The sequence below is a fragment of the Sycon ciliatum genome, chromosome 1, assembly GCF_964019385.1.
Source record: "Sycon ciliatum chromosome 1, ocSycCili1.1, whole genome shotgun sequence".
Taxonomy (NCBI): Eukaryota; Metazoa; Porifera; class Calcarea; order Leucosolenida; family Sycettidae; genus Sycon; species Sycon ciliatum.
In genome coordinates, this window is record NC_088643.1 from 29429213 (window position 1) to 29442280 (window position 13068).

General features: G+C 48.1%; 1 protein-coding gene across 1 annotated transcript in view; it reads left to right on the forward strand.

Moving 5' to 3' along the window:
- The window catches only part of LOC135821888 (phosphatidylinositol 4-phosphate 5-kinase type-1 alpha-like), a 28975-nt gene that overhangs the window by 14869 nt on the left and 1038 nt on the right, over window positions 1–13068 (forward strand). The window contains exons 8-16 of the mRNA XM_065334887.1: window positions 143–202; window positions 955–1044; window positions 2426–2518; window positions 3286–3348; window positions 3629–3727; window positions 4194–4456; window positions 8088–8171; window positions 10579–10627; window positions 12683–12758. Of these exons, the coding sequence (XP_065190959.1) occupies window positions 143–202; window positions 955–1044; window positions 2426–2518; window positions 3286–3348; window positions 3629–3727; window positions 4194–4456; window positions 8088–8171; window positions 10579–10627; window positions 12683–12758 (877 nt within the window). The remainder of the gene's footprint in view (window positions 1–142; window positions 203–954; window positions 1045–2425; window positions 2519–3285; window positions 3349–3628; window positions 3728–4193; window positions 4457–8087; window positions 8172–10578; window positions 10628–12682; window positions 12759–13068) is intronic.

The following is a 13068-nucleotide window of genomic DNA, read 5'->3' on the forward strand; positions in this document are numbered from 1 at the left end:
TCACAAATTCTGCAGGATGCATTGCGCTTATTAATTGTGTAAGGCTGATTTCAACCCACCATTGATTAGGGAGGATTAAAATCAGGTAAACGTACTACCAAGCAGCTTAGTGTTTCCTGTTCTCATACATCTGTGTGCTCAGAATCTTATTCAGAACAAGCAGACGCTGTTGCCAAAGTTTTTTGGCCTGTATTGCTACGAGGTATGTATTGGAAACATGTCCATGCTCCTCATTACCTCACATATGTTATTGCTTTTGAGTTGCTTGGCTGTCTTTCTCGTCGTGAATCTCATCGGCGTCCTCGCTGACCTTTGCCCAGCATAGTGAAGTGTAGACGAGCAAGCTCAATCTTGTATTTCTTGTTCTACTGTTGAAGTGTGGGGGGTGGGTGGGTGTGTATGTGTGAGCACGCGTGGGTGGGTTGCACGTGTAGCAAGCGTTCTGCAGTCATGTTCAATGATGCCTCGTCCAATGCTCTGGCAATGGATTGTTGGTGACACACACACACGCACACACACACACGCACACACGCACACACACGCACATACACACACATACACACACACACACACACACACACACACACACACGCACACACACATACACACACACACACCAGTGCATAGTACAGTGTGGGCAGGTCAAGGCTACACGCCCGCTCTGTTCACATATGCCCGTTACACTGTATTGGTGCCTGATACTGCTGCTAGTTACAGGGGTTGAATGTCGGTGTTCTCCTGAGCTTTTTGATGCAAAACATTCACACTTTAAAATTCAAGTACACCTGCACACGCAGACTAACTCAAGTAACTGGTGTTGTTGGCACCAGTGTCACCAATATCAATTGTATACCATTGGGTAGTATACGATTCTATTATGATGTTCATTCCGGTCGATAGCCTAGGTTGTGATAACTGTATTGACTGCTACCTTCTGCTTCTCCTTATGTACAGAACTTGTTTCATCGGCGCAGCATTCGCATAGTGGTCATGAATAACTTGCTGCCTTCATGCATAGCGTACCACGAGAAGTATGACCTGAAGGTACGAAGGTTCATCACGCATGGGGAGCGTAGATAATGTGCTCATGAAGCGTGTGGATTTCCTTGATAAGTACTAGTAGCCATTTACCGACTAGAAGAGCTGTAAATCTCTAGAAATACGTGTATGACTACACAGACTGACAGAGGTAGTGTTCGGTGCTTGAATACACTCATGCGTTCAGCATTTGTCCTGTACATGCAGAGCTTGTTGATTGTCCCCAGCTGTTGTTGCCCTTCAAACTATCACTATGTGGTACAGTATAATGTTATCGAGAGTGAATAGGCTCCCAAGAGTGTGCAACTCTGCATACAGGGTCTCCGCAGTGAAAACTCACACCACTTGTTTCAGGTACATTTCTTACTACTTACAACGAAGGATAGCGTACGTGCTATCCGCATATCTGCCATGATCATGCTTGGAAGGTGCATAAGCGCAGTGAGCTTCTGTCAGAGAGTGCTGTTTTTATTACTCCACTGCTCGCCAAACGGGCTAGAGACGTACAGCGGGAACACTGCACCACGTGTTGTGAGTTTTTGCCATCGGTGGACCCCATAGAAAGGGTATCAGGGGTTACACACTCTTGGGAGCTTATACACTCTTGATGTTAGCACGGTTATGCCATCATGGCCAGCCACTATTGAAGCAAGGAGCAACGGGTGTGTGTGTGATCCACGTAGCCTAGTCGATGGGGTGCTGTCCCAGAAAGACGGGGTGCAATCCTGTTCGTGGGTCCTTCTTTTGCAAGCAGCAACATTGGCGCCTGGCAATGGCTCAAGCCCACGACCCATTGTACCCTGCGAGTAGGTATGATGTGAGGACACAGCCTGTTGGGCGAGGAGCAGTGTGGCAAGAAGGAACCACGGGTGTGTGTGTGCGTGCGTGCGTGTGTGTGTGATCCCCGGTAGCCTAATCGGTAGGACACTGTTCCGGAAACTTTGGTGGAAAGACAGGGGTGCTTGGTTCGAATCCCGCTCATGGATCCTTCTTTTGCAACACTATCACTGTGCGCTGGTCTTTTTGTTGTAAAAGCCCAGTGGTGACAAGGTACTAGTACTTTGTACCAGGCTACAATGTTGTGATACTCTGCTTCCTTCAGTTTGTATGTAGTGTTGCCATCCATGTTGTACTTGTACTTCAACGTAGTATCCAAGATGGTAGCCAGGATATTTGCCCAACCATCACACAAACACAGTGTTCTCTATGGGCAAACACTTGAATACTATGCCGGTACATACTTGCTTGGGTTCAAAGCCAATCACCGTCAGTCCAACCCTACGGTGGCTACGCGCAGTTTGTTGGTTGGACAGGTGCTGCCTGCTCCCCTGGTATTCACTTTCTTTACTCTCATGCTCGTTATATCTGTGTTATATCTTTGTCGTAGGGATCCACCTTCAAGAGGTTTGCGTCACCAAAGGAACGCACTAAAAAGAGTCCCACCCTGAAGGATCTGGACTTTCTGAAGAATCATCCGGATGTAAGGCACTACATGTATAGACTAGGGGTGACCACTTCAGTTTTATCAGCCAAGGGAAGAACATACAGCCTGTCCTCAAATGGAGAGTTTGCTTGTATCTTTGCATGTTTCCATATTTGTAACTCTTGCCTGTGAAATGTTCTGTGCCTGCGGTGCCATGCTTACATTACGTGTACTATGTTGTACGAAAGAAGTACTAGTCGTACAATTGAGCTGGCACATTTCCAGTCTAATTACAGATGTTTTAAATCTTCCAGGGTATACACCGCAATTTGATGTCTGAAAAAGTTGGAAACGCCGTGGCTGATGCTCCCCCGAAAATGCATTGCAGTGCAAAAAGCCAAAATATTAAGTACATGAATTATGACGGCATGGGTCATAGAGCACCACGCGTTGGTTAATGCAATCCTCAGACAACTGATAACCAGTTATCAGTTGTCTGAGGTTTGCCATGAGCTGGCATGAAACTACTTCGAAGTATCCGTTACAACTTCACAAGACTCGCGGTGCTCTGTGACTTGTAGGTGTGTAAATCCAGTCTTGTCACTCAAGTTTGCGCCTTGCACCATTTCTCAGCCCAGTGCTCACAGGTCTAGGGCTGCGCAACGCCCGGCGTGTACTTGAGTGACAACGTGACGGGATATCATTGAGCAGCACTGTAGCTTTGGTCGACCTATGAGTAGTGAGCACTCTATTGAACCGGAGAACTCCACTCTCTGAATTCTGACTAGAAGTAACGCATCATGTTGACTCTGGTACATGCACAGGGACTACTACTGGAGCCTGAGGTTCATATCAGCCTCATGGAGTCCATACGTCGCGATACAACGGTAAGAGAATCTCCTTGTGTCCGTAGGTTTCTTGCGTAATTGGGGGGTTTGTTACGCTGTTCGTGCCATTGGTTCACCCAACACTCAATCTTATTACAAAAATGCCTGCTCTCTCTCTCCCTTTCTCGCTCTCAGTTCTTTGGCAGTTCTCTACTGCAGTTCTACTTTTGGGCAGCTCCTGGTGAAAACAGTATACTGTGTAGGAATTTCCACAGAACTGTGCATATACGAAAGACATGGTGATTGTGTTTGCTCATTTCTTGTATTGCACTGCTCACAGCTCCTGGAGAGTTTTGCTATCATGGACTACAGTATGCTACTTGGAGTACACAATATTGATGAAGAGCTCAGGTGTAAGAAAGCCAAGGGTACTGAACTGGTAAGTTGAACTTAGCTGTGCTGTCACCACTTGATTCACTCGCTTGTCGATTGCGTAGTCGTTCACTCCTCTGATGTCTGGACTCATCATGGGCAGGTACCGTTTATTAACTATTCTCTGCTTCTCGTCAGAGAACTTCTCAGGAGCAAGCAGGTTTTTAATAAATTAAAATTGTAAAATTGTAGCTGCTTTAATTAAGTCTGTGAATCAGTGTGCTACAACTAGTGTCCAAGTGAAACCTTTTTCGGCGACCACACAAGGAATCAGCCTATTGTGGTGTTTGAACGCAGGTACATTTAGTGTCTATGACCTAGGTGACCAGTGCACATTCTGCACATTTGCTGGTGGCAGCATGTAGTTGTCTTGCAGACTAGGTGACCTCTCAACTCTCAGTCCCTGGTTCACTTGTATGCTAACACCATGAGTTCGATCACTCTTTCCCCTACTCTCTCTTGTTTTCCCGCAGGCTCAAGAAAACATGGATACGCTTGATGAAACGCCGGACATCACTTCCGCCGAAGAATCCGAACCCACTGGTACTTCCGAAGCTTCTGGCAAGAACACGCTAGATGTCACCCAGCCAGGGGCCAGCACTCCGTCCACGAAGCGCCACCTGGATCGCAAGTTGTCTGCACCAGCCAGTGCCGTCAGTCGCCGGAAAGAGTTTTCGCTGATCGCCAGCAACGATGACAGTCCTACAAGATACGGTGACGTGACGTATGATGTGCCGTAAGTACTGTTGTGCCATAGAACCTAGTGTTCGAAGCCGGCCACTTCGGCACAACCATTTGCCCATTGCTTTGCTTGCAGCTTACTGAGCTCAGTCTCAACACTTGTCCTGTATCATCTCTTGCTGATGGAGGAGAGGATGTTTTGTAGCAAAGACCCCATGTCGCATGAATGCTGAGACTAAGTCCAGGGATGAATTTATTGTCATATTTTTGCATAGCAGTTTCTGCTATACAAAATCACAATTGTGTACCAGTCTTTGATTTTGATTAGCATTTTTCTTTGAAGTTTGGGTGTTTACCACATTGTCCTTCTGGAGAGTGATGCCTGAAAGCCCATTTGCAAAAAAACGACTGAATCATACATGTGAATGCAGATTGAGAGTGCCTGCACCACATACACTGCACTGTATGCATGTTACTTGACAGCACAGGCTAGGCATGGATAGTCTGTATGTATCGCAGTTTTCGGCGGGTCACGGCGACTTTTGAGTAGCAGTAGATCGATTTTGCATCGCAAACTGCGATGCGATACAGGATAAATTCATCCCTGAAGTCCATGTGATATTCCAGGGCATTGAGTTGTGCCCATGCTGTTCATATTCTTGCTGATGTAGTAGTAGTAGTAGTAGTAGTAGTAGTAGTAGTAGTAGTAGTAGTAGTAGTAGTAGTAGTAGTAGTAGTAGTAGTAGTAGTAGTAGTAGTAGTAGTAGCAGCAGCAGCAGCAGCAGCAGCAGTAGTAGTAACAGGGCCTCTTTTACGGGCAAATGACGCATATGCGTAAACCAAAAGCAACAAGAACCTCAATAAACAATGTCCAACAAAAAAATCTGCAGACTGCAAAAAAGGACACAAGGTAAAACTCAAGTCCAATAGATCGCGTATGGTACGTATGTGTGAACAAACCAAAAGCCGATTGAGTGGTGAATGTGTAATGTGTAAGTTGAAAACTCGAGTCTGATAAATAGCCTATTGGGGGTATATGTGTAAAAACATCATAAACCAATAGGGTGGTGGATGTATAATTTGTCTGCGTGTGAATGCTTATTTCGATCTGTCCGATAAACAAAACAAACTATTATAAAAGTAGAAACAAAAACAAAAAAACAAAGACATGCTCAAAAACAGATATGTCCGTTACGTCACAACATCCGTTTAGGATCGGCCACACAGCCCCATGCCACTACCGGAGCAGCCTGCACTCCGTGACAAACGAATTGCCACGGCGTACGCCCCGAGCTCCCCGGCATCCACGCAGACAGGTTACGGCCCAGCGGAGGAGACAGAAGGTAATCTTGGCACGAAGATGGTGCATGACGACGGAGTACTGTAGGTCAGGGTGCTTCTCCACCACGCGCTGAACAAGCCGCTTCAGGAACATTCCGCACTCTGCCCCAGCCATGCCATTCGTGGCAAACACCAACGGAGTGAAGGCACCTCGCTCGACGTCCGTGATCCTCTGGCAGTATTTCCGCTTCTTCTCCAACTTGTTGGTGCGCAGTTGGCCAAGGGCTTCCGAACGCGACAGCAGGGACGCTTTAGGGTGGGTGACCCTGACATCAAAAAAAGCGTCCTGCTGCCTTGTCCAGAAACCCCCGGCCCTGATGTCCAAACGAGCTTCAGCGCTGCGATTGGCGGTCCGGCCGGCGAGCACCTCGCCATCGAGAGGGAGCAATCTAGGCTCAACCTCCACGTCCGGCACGACATCGCCAAGGACAGCCGCCAGGGTATCCCGGATCTCGTCGTGACGTGCCATCGGGTACCCCCATGTGGACACGTCATCGAGTGGTGTAGGGTGGTGTCCGCTCCACAAGCGCATTTGCACGGGACATCCAGTGGCATGTACCCATAGCGTATGCACACCGCATCTCGAAAGTCGGACTTATTCAGGATTGTCCGGTGCGCAGTAAGCGGGGCACACGTCAGCCATGACGACACGCCCTTCTCACCGGCGATATTTGTGAGGCATTGCTGAGGCGGGGGCAGATCGGGATACAACGCCGCGACTAGTGCCTTCTGCGACTTCTCCTTGTCCTTGCGACATGAGACCGCTTGCTTGCGGGACTCGGTAGCGGCTGCGACAGACGGGTTATCACGAACCGGCTGGGTGGTGTGGACCCCAAGTTCTGGCCGGGTCACAGGTCCAGGAGGATCACGAACGGACGCAACAGAAGCAGAAGCAACTGACAATGGTGGATTCTGAGGCGATGCCAAAGACACCTCCTCGCCATCGGGCACGGCACTCCCCGAACCATCACCGATCATCAGACGTACAAGCGGCTCCGTCACCGCAACAGAAGTGGAATACTCCCGCTCCGCCTCAGCCGCCAGAATCGGGATGTTTAGGCCTCCAAGGCGGGTGGGCACTGAGAGGAGTCGCCGAAGGCTTGCCTCATCAGGCACCTCCCGACCCAAGAGGAGGGGTAGCAGGTCGCGGTTGACCAGGGTATCCAGGCGCTCTAGTAACGCAGGCGGGCAGGATGCCACTCGGAGCACGTAGCGCCACTTGGAATAGACACCCTGCAGCGTGGCGTAAACTGCATGAGGCTGAGTACGGGCCACAGATACCAGGTTCACCACCTGCCTGCACCAGGCGGATACCGCCTCCTTAAGGTACGCGGCCTTGAAGCTTCCTGTGCCGAGCACTCCTCCCAGATATCGACAACCGGAGGTTATGATTTTGATGCCGGTGCCGGCGAACAGGGTGGACGCCTCCTCCAAACACTCCTCCTTGACCAGCAGCACCGTTTTCGTTGGGTTAGGGGTATATCCGTAGGCCGGGCCAAGCTCCTTCACACTGTTCCAATAGCGTAACAGAGACCGGACACGGCCAGCAGCGGAATCGTCGTCAGCGTACCACTCCTGCACGATATCGGGGCAGAGCTCTCCCAAGCGGCGTATGAGAGGCGTTATGGCCACAGCGTATAGTAGTAGTAGTAGTAGTAGTAGTAGTAGTAGTAGTAGTAGTAGTAGTAGTAGTAGTAGTAGTAGTAGTAGTAGTAGTAGTAGTAGTAGTAGTAGTAGTAGAGTGGCCATGTGAGCAGCAGCAAGCCCGTAAGCAGGAGATGACTGGTGCTGGTGCGTCGAGACTAAGGGCCGGGTTCCACAGCGGCTCCGCTGCAAGTCCCGAAGCTGCGGCTTGCAGCGGAGCACCACAGTTCCACTGACACTCGACATTCACGGTACCACGCTTGTTCTCAACGTTTTTTGATGACTTATTACCTGCCTGCGTGCGCGTGCGCATGAATCAAAAAAATCCCCGTGTTCTAGTTAATTCTGGCCTGCGCAACGAACTAAAATTTGAATTTGAAAATTCATACGTCTAAAACAATGCAAATTGCGCAAAGTGCGGGAAACAAGACCGAGCTGCGACCGCGGTGAGCAGTTTTGATCAAGCAGCGGCGCAAAAGCTGGTGGTGAGCCGCGACCTCGCTGCACCAGCTCGAGCCGCGGTCACTATGGTACATGTAATAGGAATGTTTCATCCCACAGATGATGTGCAGCGGGGCCGCAGTGGAACCCAACCCTTAGGGAAACATTTTGTTGCTGTTTAAAACAATACAACTCAGGATCGGTAGGCTTTCCGTGCTCATTGTTAACATCTAGCTTGTTTTGCTACTCCTGTGTTATAGGCCCGGTGGTATCCCAGCACAAAACAGCAATGGCGATCGTCTTCTCCTCTTTATTGGTATCATTGATGTACTACAAAGCTATGAGTAAGTCTAAATCCTGTGGTGCATTCCCGCTCGTCTTTAGGAAAGTCATAGGTTCACACGTACAATACTGGGGTTATTGCAAAACATAAAGGCATGTAAATAGTTAGAGAGGCAGTGTGCCTTAAATATTTCAAGAAATGCACTGCATACGCGCGCGCGCTCGAGCCCATGTACTTATCTGGTCGTAAGTTTGTTGTCCTTTGGCCGATTTTGGTGGTCCTAGGCTTTCTGGAAAGCTCTTGGCCAAATGAACACAGCAATTTGGCGCTCCAAAACCAGCATTGCGAGCACCCAACTCAAATTATCGGCCATTTCAACAAATTGTATCGCAGATCGCTCATTTTTTTGACATGAGAGCTCAGAACCGTGCCTTTGCAATGATGTGAACTTACTGTCGCTGTGAGGGCCACGCGTCGGGGGGGGGGGGATAAACCCCTAAAAATGGAGAGGTTCCGCGTAATTACGTTAGTAAAAAACCTAGGCGATCTACAGAAAGTCTTACGTAAACTGCATACGGATCTGTGTTCCACAATACGGAGTTTTCAAATCACGTAACTGCCCTTGGCAACCCGAACGCGGCAGTGTACGACCTGATCGACCTGGGGAGAGAGTCATAAATTTGTACCCCAATCCACTTACGGACGACCTACGGTATCAGAGCCCTATCTACGTACTCTCCGTAGACAACTTTCCATAAGTGGAGTGCAGACTCGCGAATTCACAGGTTTTTCCCGCCCACTAACTTAAAGTTGCTCAACTTTACGTAGTGCGGAACCTCTCTAATGAGTTCAAACTGCACGCGTCAGAGTTGACTCCGCTGAGCGCATTTAGTTCGAGGCTCATATCGCCACTCTCCAACCTCGGGTCGCCTTCGGGGTTTCGAGGCGATAGCTAAGAAAATTGTGATGCTGATAGATTCGATCGTCCGATTTGGCAAAGGGACAGCCGAGTTACGCCAGGTTGCGCTTTGAGAAGCAAGCGCTGTACACTGATACGGATGTATCCGTACTATGGGCCTCAAAGGGTTAGCCTGCTAGATCGAGTGCTCAATGCCGGGGATTGGCAGAGCCACGCAGTACACAAGAGCAGTACACAAGAGCAGTACACAAAGGAAACAACGTGATGACTGTGGCTGAACCATGACACTCTGAGTTACAACCACAATAAAACCTTATATATTACTGTCCTTTGTGTACCTCTTGTGGGCATGTAAATTATCTGTAGCTTCCTCATAGGCAACGAACCTGAAGCAAGATTCAGAAAGATTTTACAATGCAATACGCAGTGCATGCATCTTGTGACGCCTATAGGAGCAATGCAAATTTGTGAAATAAAATTCTTGTGGGCATGTAAATTATCTGTAGCTTCCTCATTGTCAACGAGCCTGAAGCAGGATCCAGAACGATTTTACAATGCAATGCGCAGTGCATGCATCTTGTGACGCCTATAGGAGCAATGCAAATTTGTGAAATAAAATTCACAGAAGAAGTCAGCGGAGTGACGTCGATTTGGTGATCTTTCTCAAAGTGTAATGCATGCTGTACATGACTGTGGCATTTGTACAGTCTGGTACAACTTGTACAAACATGTGGTCAACTCTAGCTGATGACCCTAACCAGGGCTCAAAATAACCATCGGACCGGTCCGACCACCGCTAACCGCTGCTTTTCAAAGTGATATCGAACTAACAAATTGTCCACATGAAAAAATCGGCTGCATTGACCTGGAGTTGACAAACATGTGGTCAACTCTAGCTGATGGCCCTAAGCAGGGCTCAAAATAACCATCGGACTGGTCCGACCACTACTAACCGCTGCTTTTCAAAGTGATGTCGAACCAACAAATTGTCCACATGAAAAAAATCGGTTGCATTGACCTGGAGTTGACAAACATGTGGTCCACGCTAGCTGATGGCCCTAAGCAGGGCTCAAAATAACCATTGGACCGGTCCGACCACTACTAACCGCTGCTTTTCAAAGTGATATCGAACCAACAAATTGTCCACATGAAAAAAATCGGTTGCATTGACCTGGAGTTGACTGCTGCGATGTTGGCAGCCCGTCCTGTGTACTACTGGCTATGTACATGTAAATCTTGTGCTTAGTGTAGAATGAAGTGCACTTGTAGTACACTGTTGGAAATTTCTTGATCCCGGCTTTCAGGAATGCAAAGTTCTTTGCTATGGGACAAAACTATGACTGAGTAGCAACGGAATGGCAAGCCAGAAATCGCCAATCTACTCATTGGCGATAGATTAAATTTTTCTTTGTGACTTTCTCTGTACATGTACTCGTACCATGAGAATTTGCTTCTGTGATGCCTGGCGGAAAGTCTCTGCTTTAGAAGCCTGTGTTTGTACGTAATGTTGGTTTGTTCATGGCCCTCTTGCTGTGTTTGTTTGCTGTAGGCTGCGTAAGAAGATGGAACACAGTGTAAAGTCGCTAATGGCAGATGGGGTGAGTTTTGGGTTTCTGCTTCTACTCTTCATATACAGCAAAGCCTCCCTTAGTGTACACCTCTCAAAGTCCATGCTCGGGATTAACATACCGCTTACACTACTACCGTAAAGTACCGCCAAAGCGCCCCACCATCTCGTCCTTTCGTGGCCGCCTTGTGGAGGTGGATTCCTGTCTGTAGGTCATACCATACGGACCTTGTACAAACATTGCACATTGTGCAGTCAATCCATACCCAGTTTACCTTCGAGCTCCACATAAAAGCATGCCAAGTGTGACCTTAGTACACGAAGGTTCTCAAATCGTACAAACTCAGTAGCATTCTGCCGTACGATTTTCTTCCCTTGGCTGTAAAATCAAGGTGGGGCGCTCTCGCAAGACGGGGCGCTCTGGCGGTACTTTACAGTAGTACCAAGTGTATAGCTAGAACCAAGAGTACATAACCCCCCAGAGTGTGCAACTCCACTATGGGTGCTGTCCCGACAGAATTTCAAGTTGACGTCATTTTGATGATGCAATGCGCACAGTACACGGATTATCAGACGAATCCGGAACCTGTGGTTGACCGAAGCCGATCGATCCTGTACAAATTATTGGAAAGAAAAACGTGTGATGCGTTGACACCCGTACACATGTTGTAAATCACTGGGGCAAGGAGCATTGCGTCATAAATAATGACGTCAACTTGAAATTCTGACGGGACAGCAGGGTATGTGGGAGTTGCACACTCTGGGGGGTTATGTACTCTTGCTAGAACCAAGACAGGCTTTCTTTCACAGTACAGATATGCTGCTTTGTCCATAGGATGTTCATAATCGTGAGGCTCTCCAGTATTGATCACCAGCCACGCACTGGCAGACCAAGTCCTGTAAACAGAGGAGCCTTACCGCTTAGCTATGACCGTCCATGTCCAGAATGTGAGATTATTTAGGGGCATGATCGATTGGACGAATGATTGTTTGGCCAAATCCGGAGTAGGTGTACTTGGAGGGCAATCCACCCACACCGGGATTGGCTGGAGTGGAAATGGACTTTGACTTCTTCTTTTTACAGCTTTCACAGAATCTTTGTACGATATGCATACTGCACCTTTGCTTTGCTCGATCGGCCGAGCGTTGCTTGGACCACACCACCTGTGTGCACTCAATCCGGATTTGCCAATCGATGACACCCTGAAACTTCTTTGGCTCGATCGGCTGTTTTTCATGCATGTGTGGCAACTTTGGAGAAGGAAAAACGCATTTTTGTTCTAAGCTGTTCTCTAGCATTCATAGACCCAGAAACGATATTTTTACAGGAAATAATTTTAAGTTTTTTCGGCGGTCGTGAAGGCGAGAAGTTCGGAAATTGCATTTGCCTTTTCAAGCTGTGAAAGTAAAATTCACCAGCACACCACAGCACACCAGCACACAATCCCGGAGCATGTTTAAAGGCTACATGTGTACCGCCTTTATCACTTCAAAACGATTTTTCTCTCCCCCCTGCGCATGCATTTGTGTTGACTATTGCACGACTGCCCAGTCTTTCTCGAGATCACATAGATATTTTCCAACTCACTGATAAAGCATACAGCACTTGAACCTCTCGCCACCCCCAATACCAAACTACCGTAAAAGTCCGTAAATAAGTACCTGCCCGAAAGAAATACCCCCTTCATTCTTTTGGCTCTGTCTGTTGAAGTCAAGTCAAGCCCGATAAACATACTGCCCGAAATAAGTACCGGTACGGTGCGCACATGCAGCACGTAGCATGTACATCTACATGAAAATGACCTCTCCACTACACACAAGTCAGGTCCGAAAGTTAGTTCGTGCCCGAAAGTCAGTACCCGCCCGAAAGTTAGTACAGGTGTGGTCACTAAATTCGAAAGTAAATATGTACTTATTTACGGACTTTTACGGTACTTCTAGGAAAATACTGTTATTTCCGGACTACTAGTACCCTCACCCTCCGAGGGTTGCCGGTCATAAGAGATCGTATCACCCTATGCCATCATGCTGCACTGTGTTGTCATCATCGTCGTCGTTGTTGTCGTTATTGTCGTCATCTTTATAGGACACTGTCTCTGTGCACCGGCCATCATTCTATGCCACACGCTTCAGGAGCTTTATGACCGACTCGATCTTCAAATGTAAGTTGCATTGAATGCCGATTCTTTGAGGACACCGCTGTGTGTGTGTAGGGAAAGACGGCAAGTCTACCCATCACAGCGTTCATGCCCTCTTCCTGGCTTGCACCCCAGGGAGAACGCTCGTGTCCTTTCCCTGGCTTGCACCTTGGGGGCATAACACACTTCTGCTGCTACTGTTTGTATTCCGTATACGGTGCATGGCCATACCAGTATTTACAAATTCCAGTGCTCATGGACTGTTCAGTGTGCGATTAGCTATGTGGAAGTGCTAATAGGCTATTCTCATACATTCCTCACTAGAGTCTGTCTT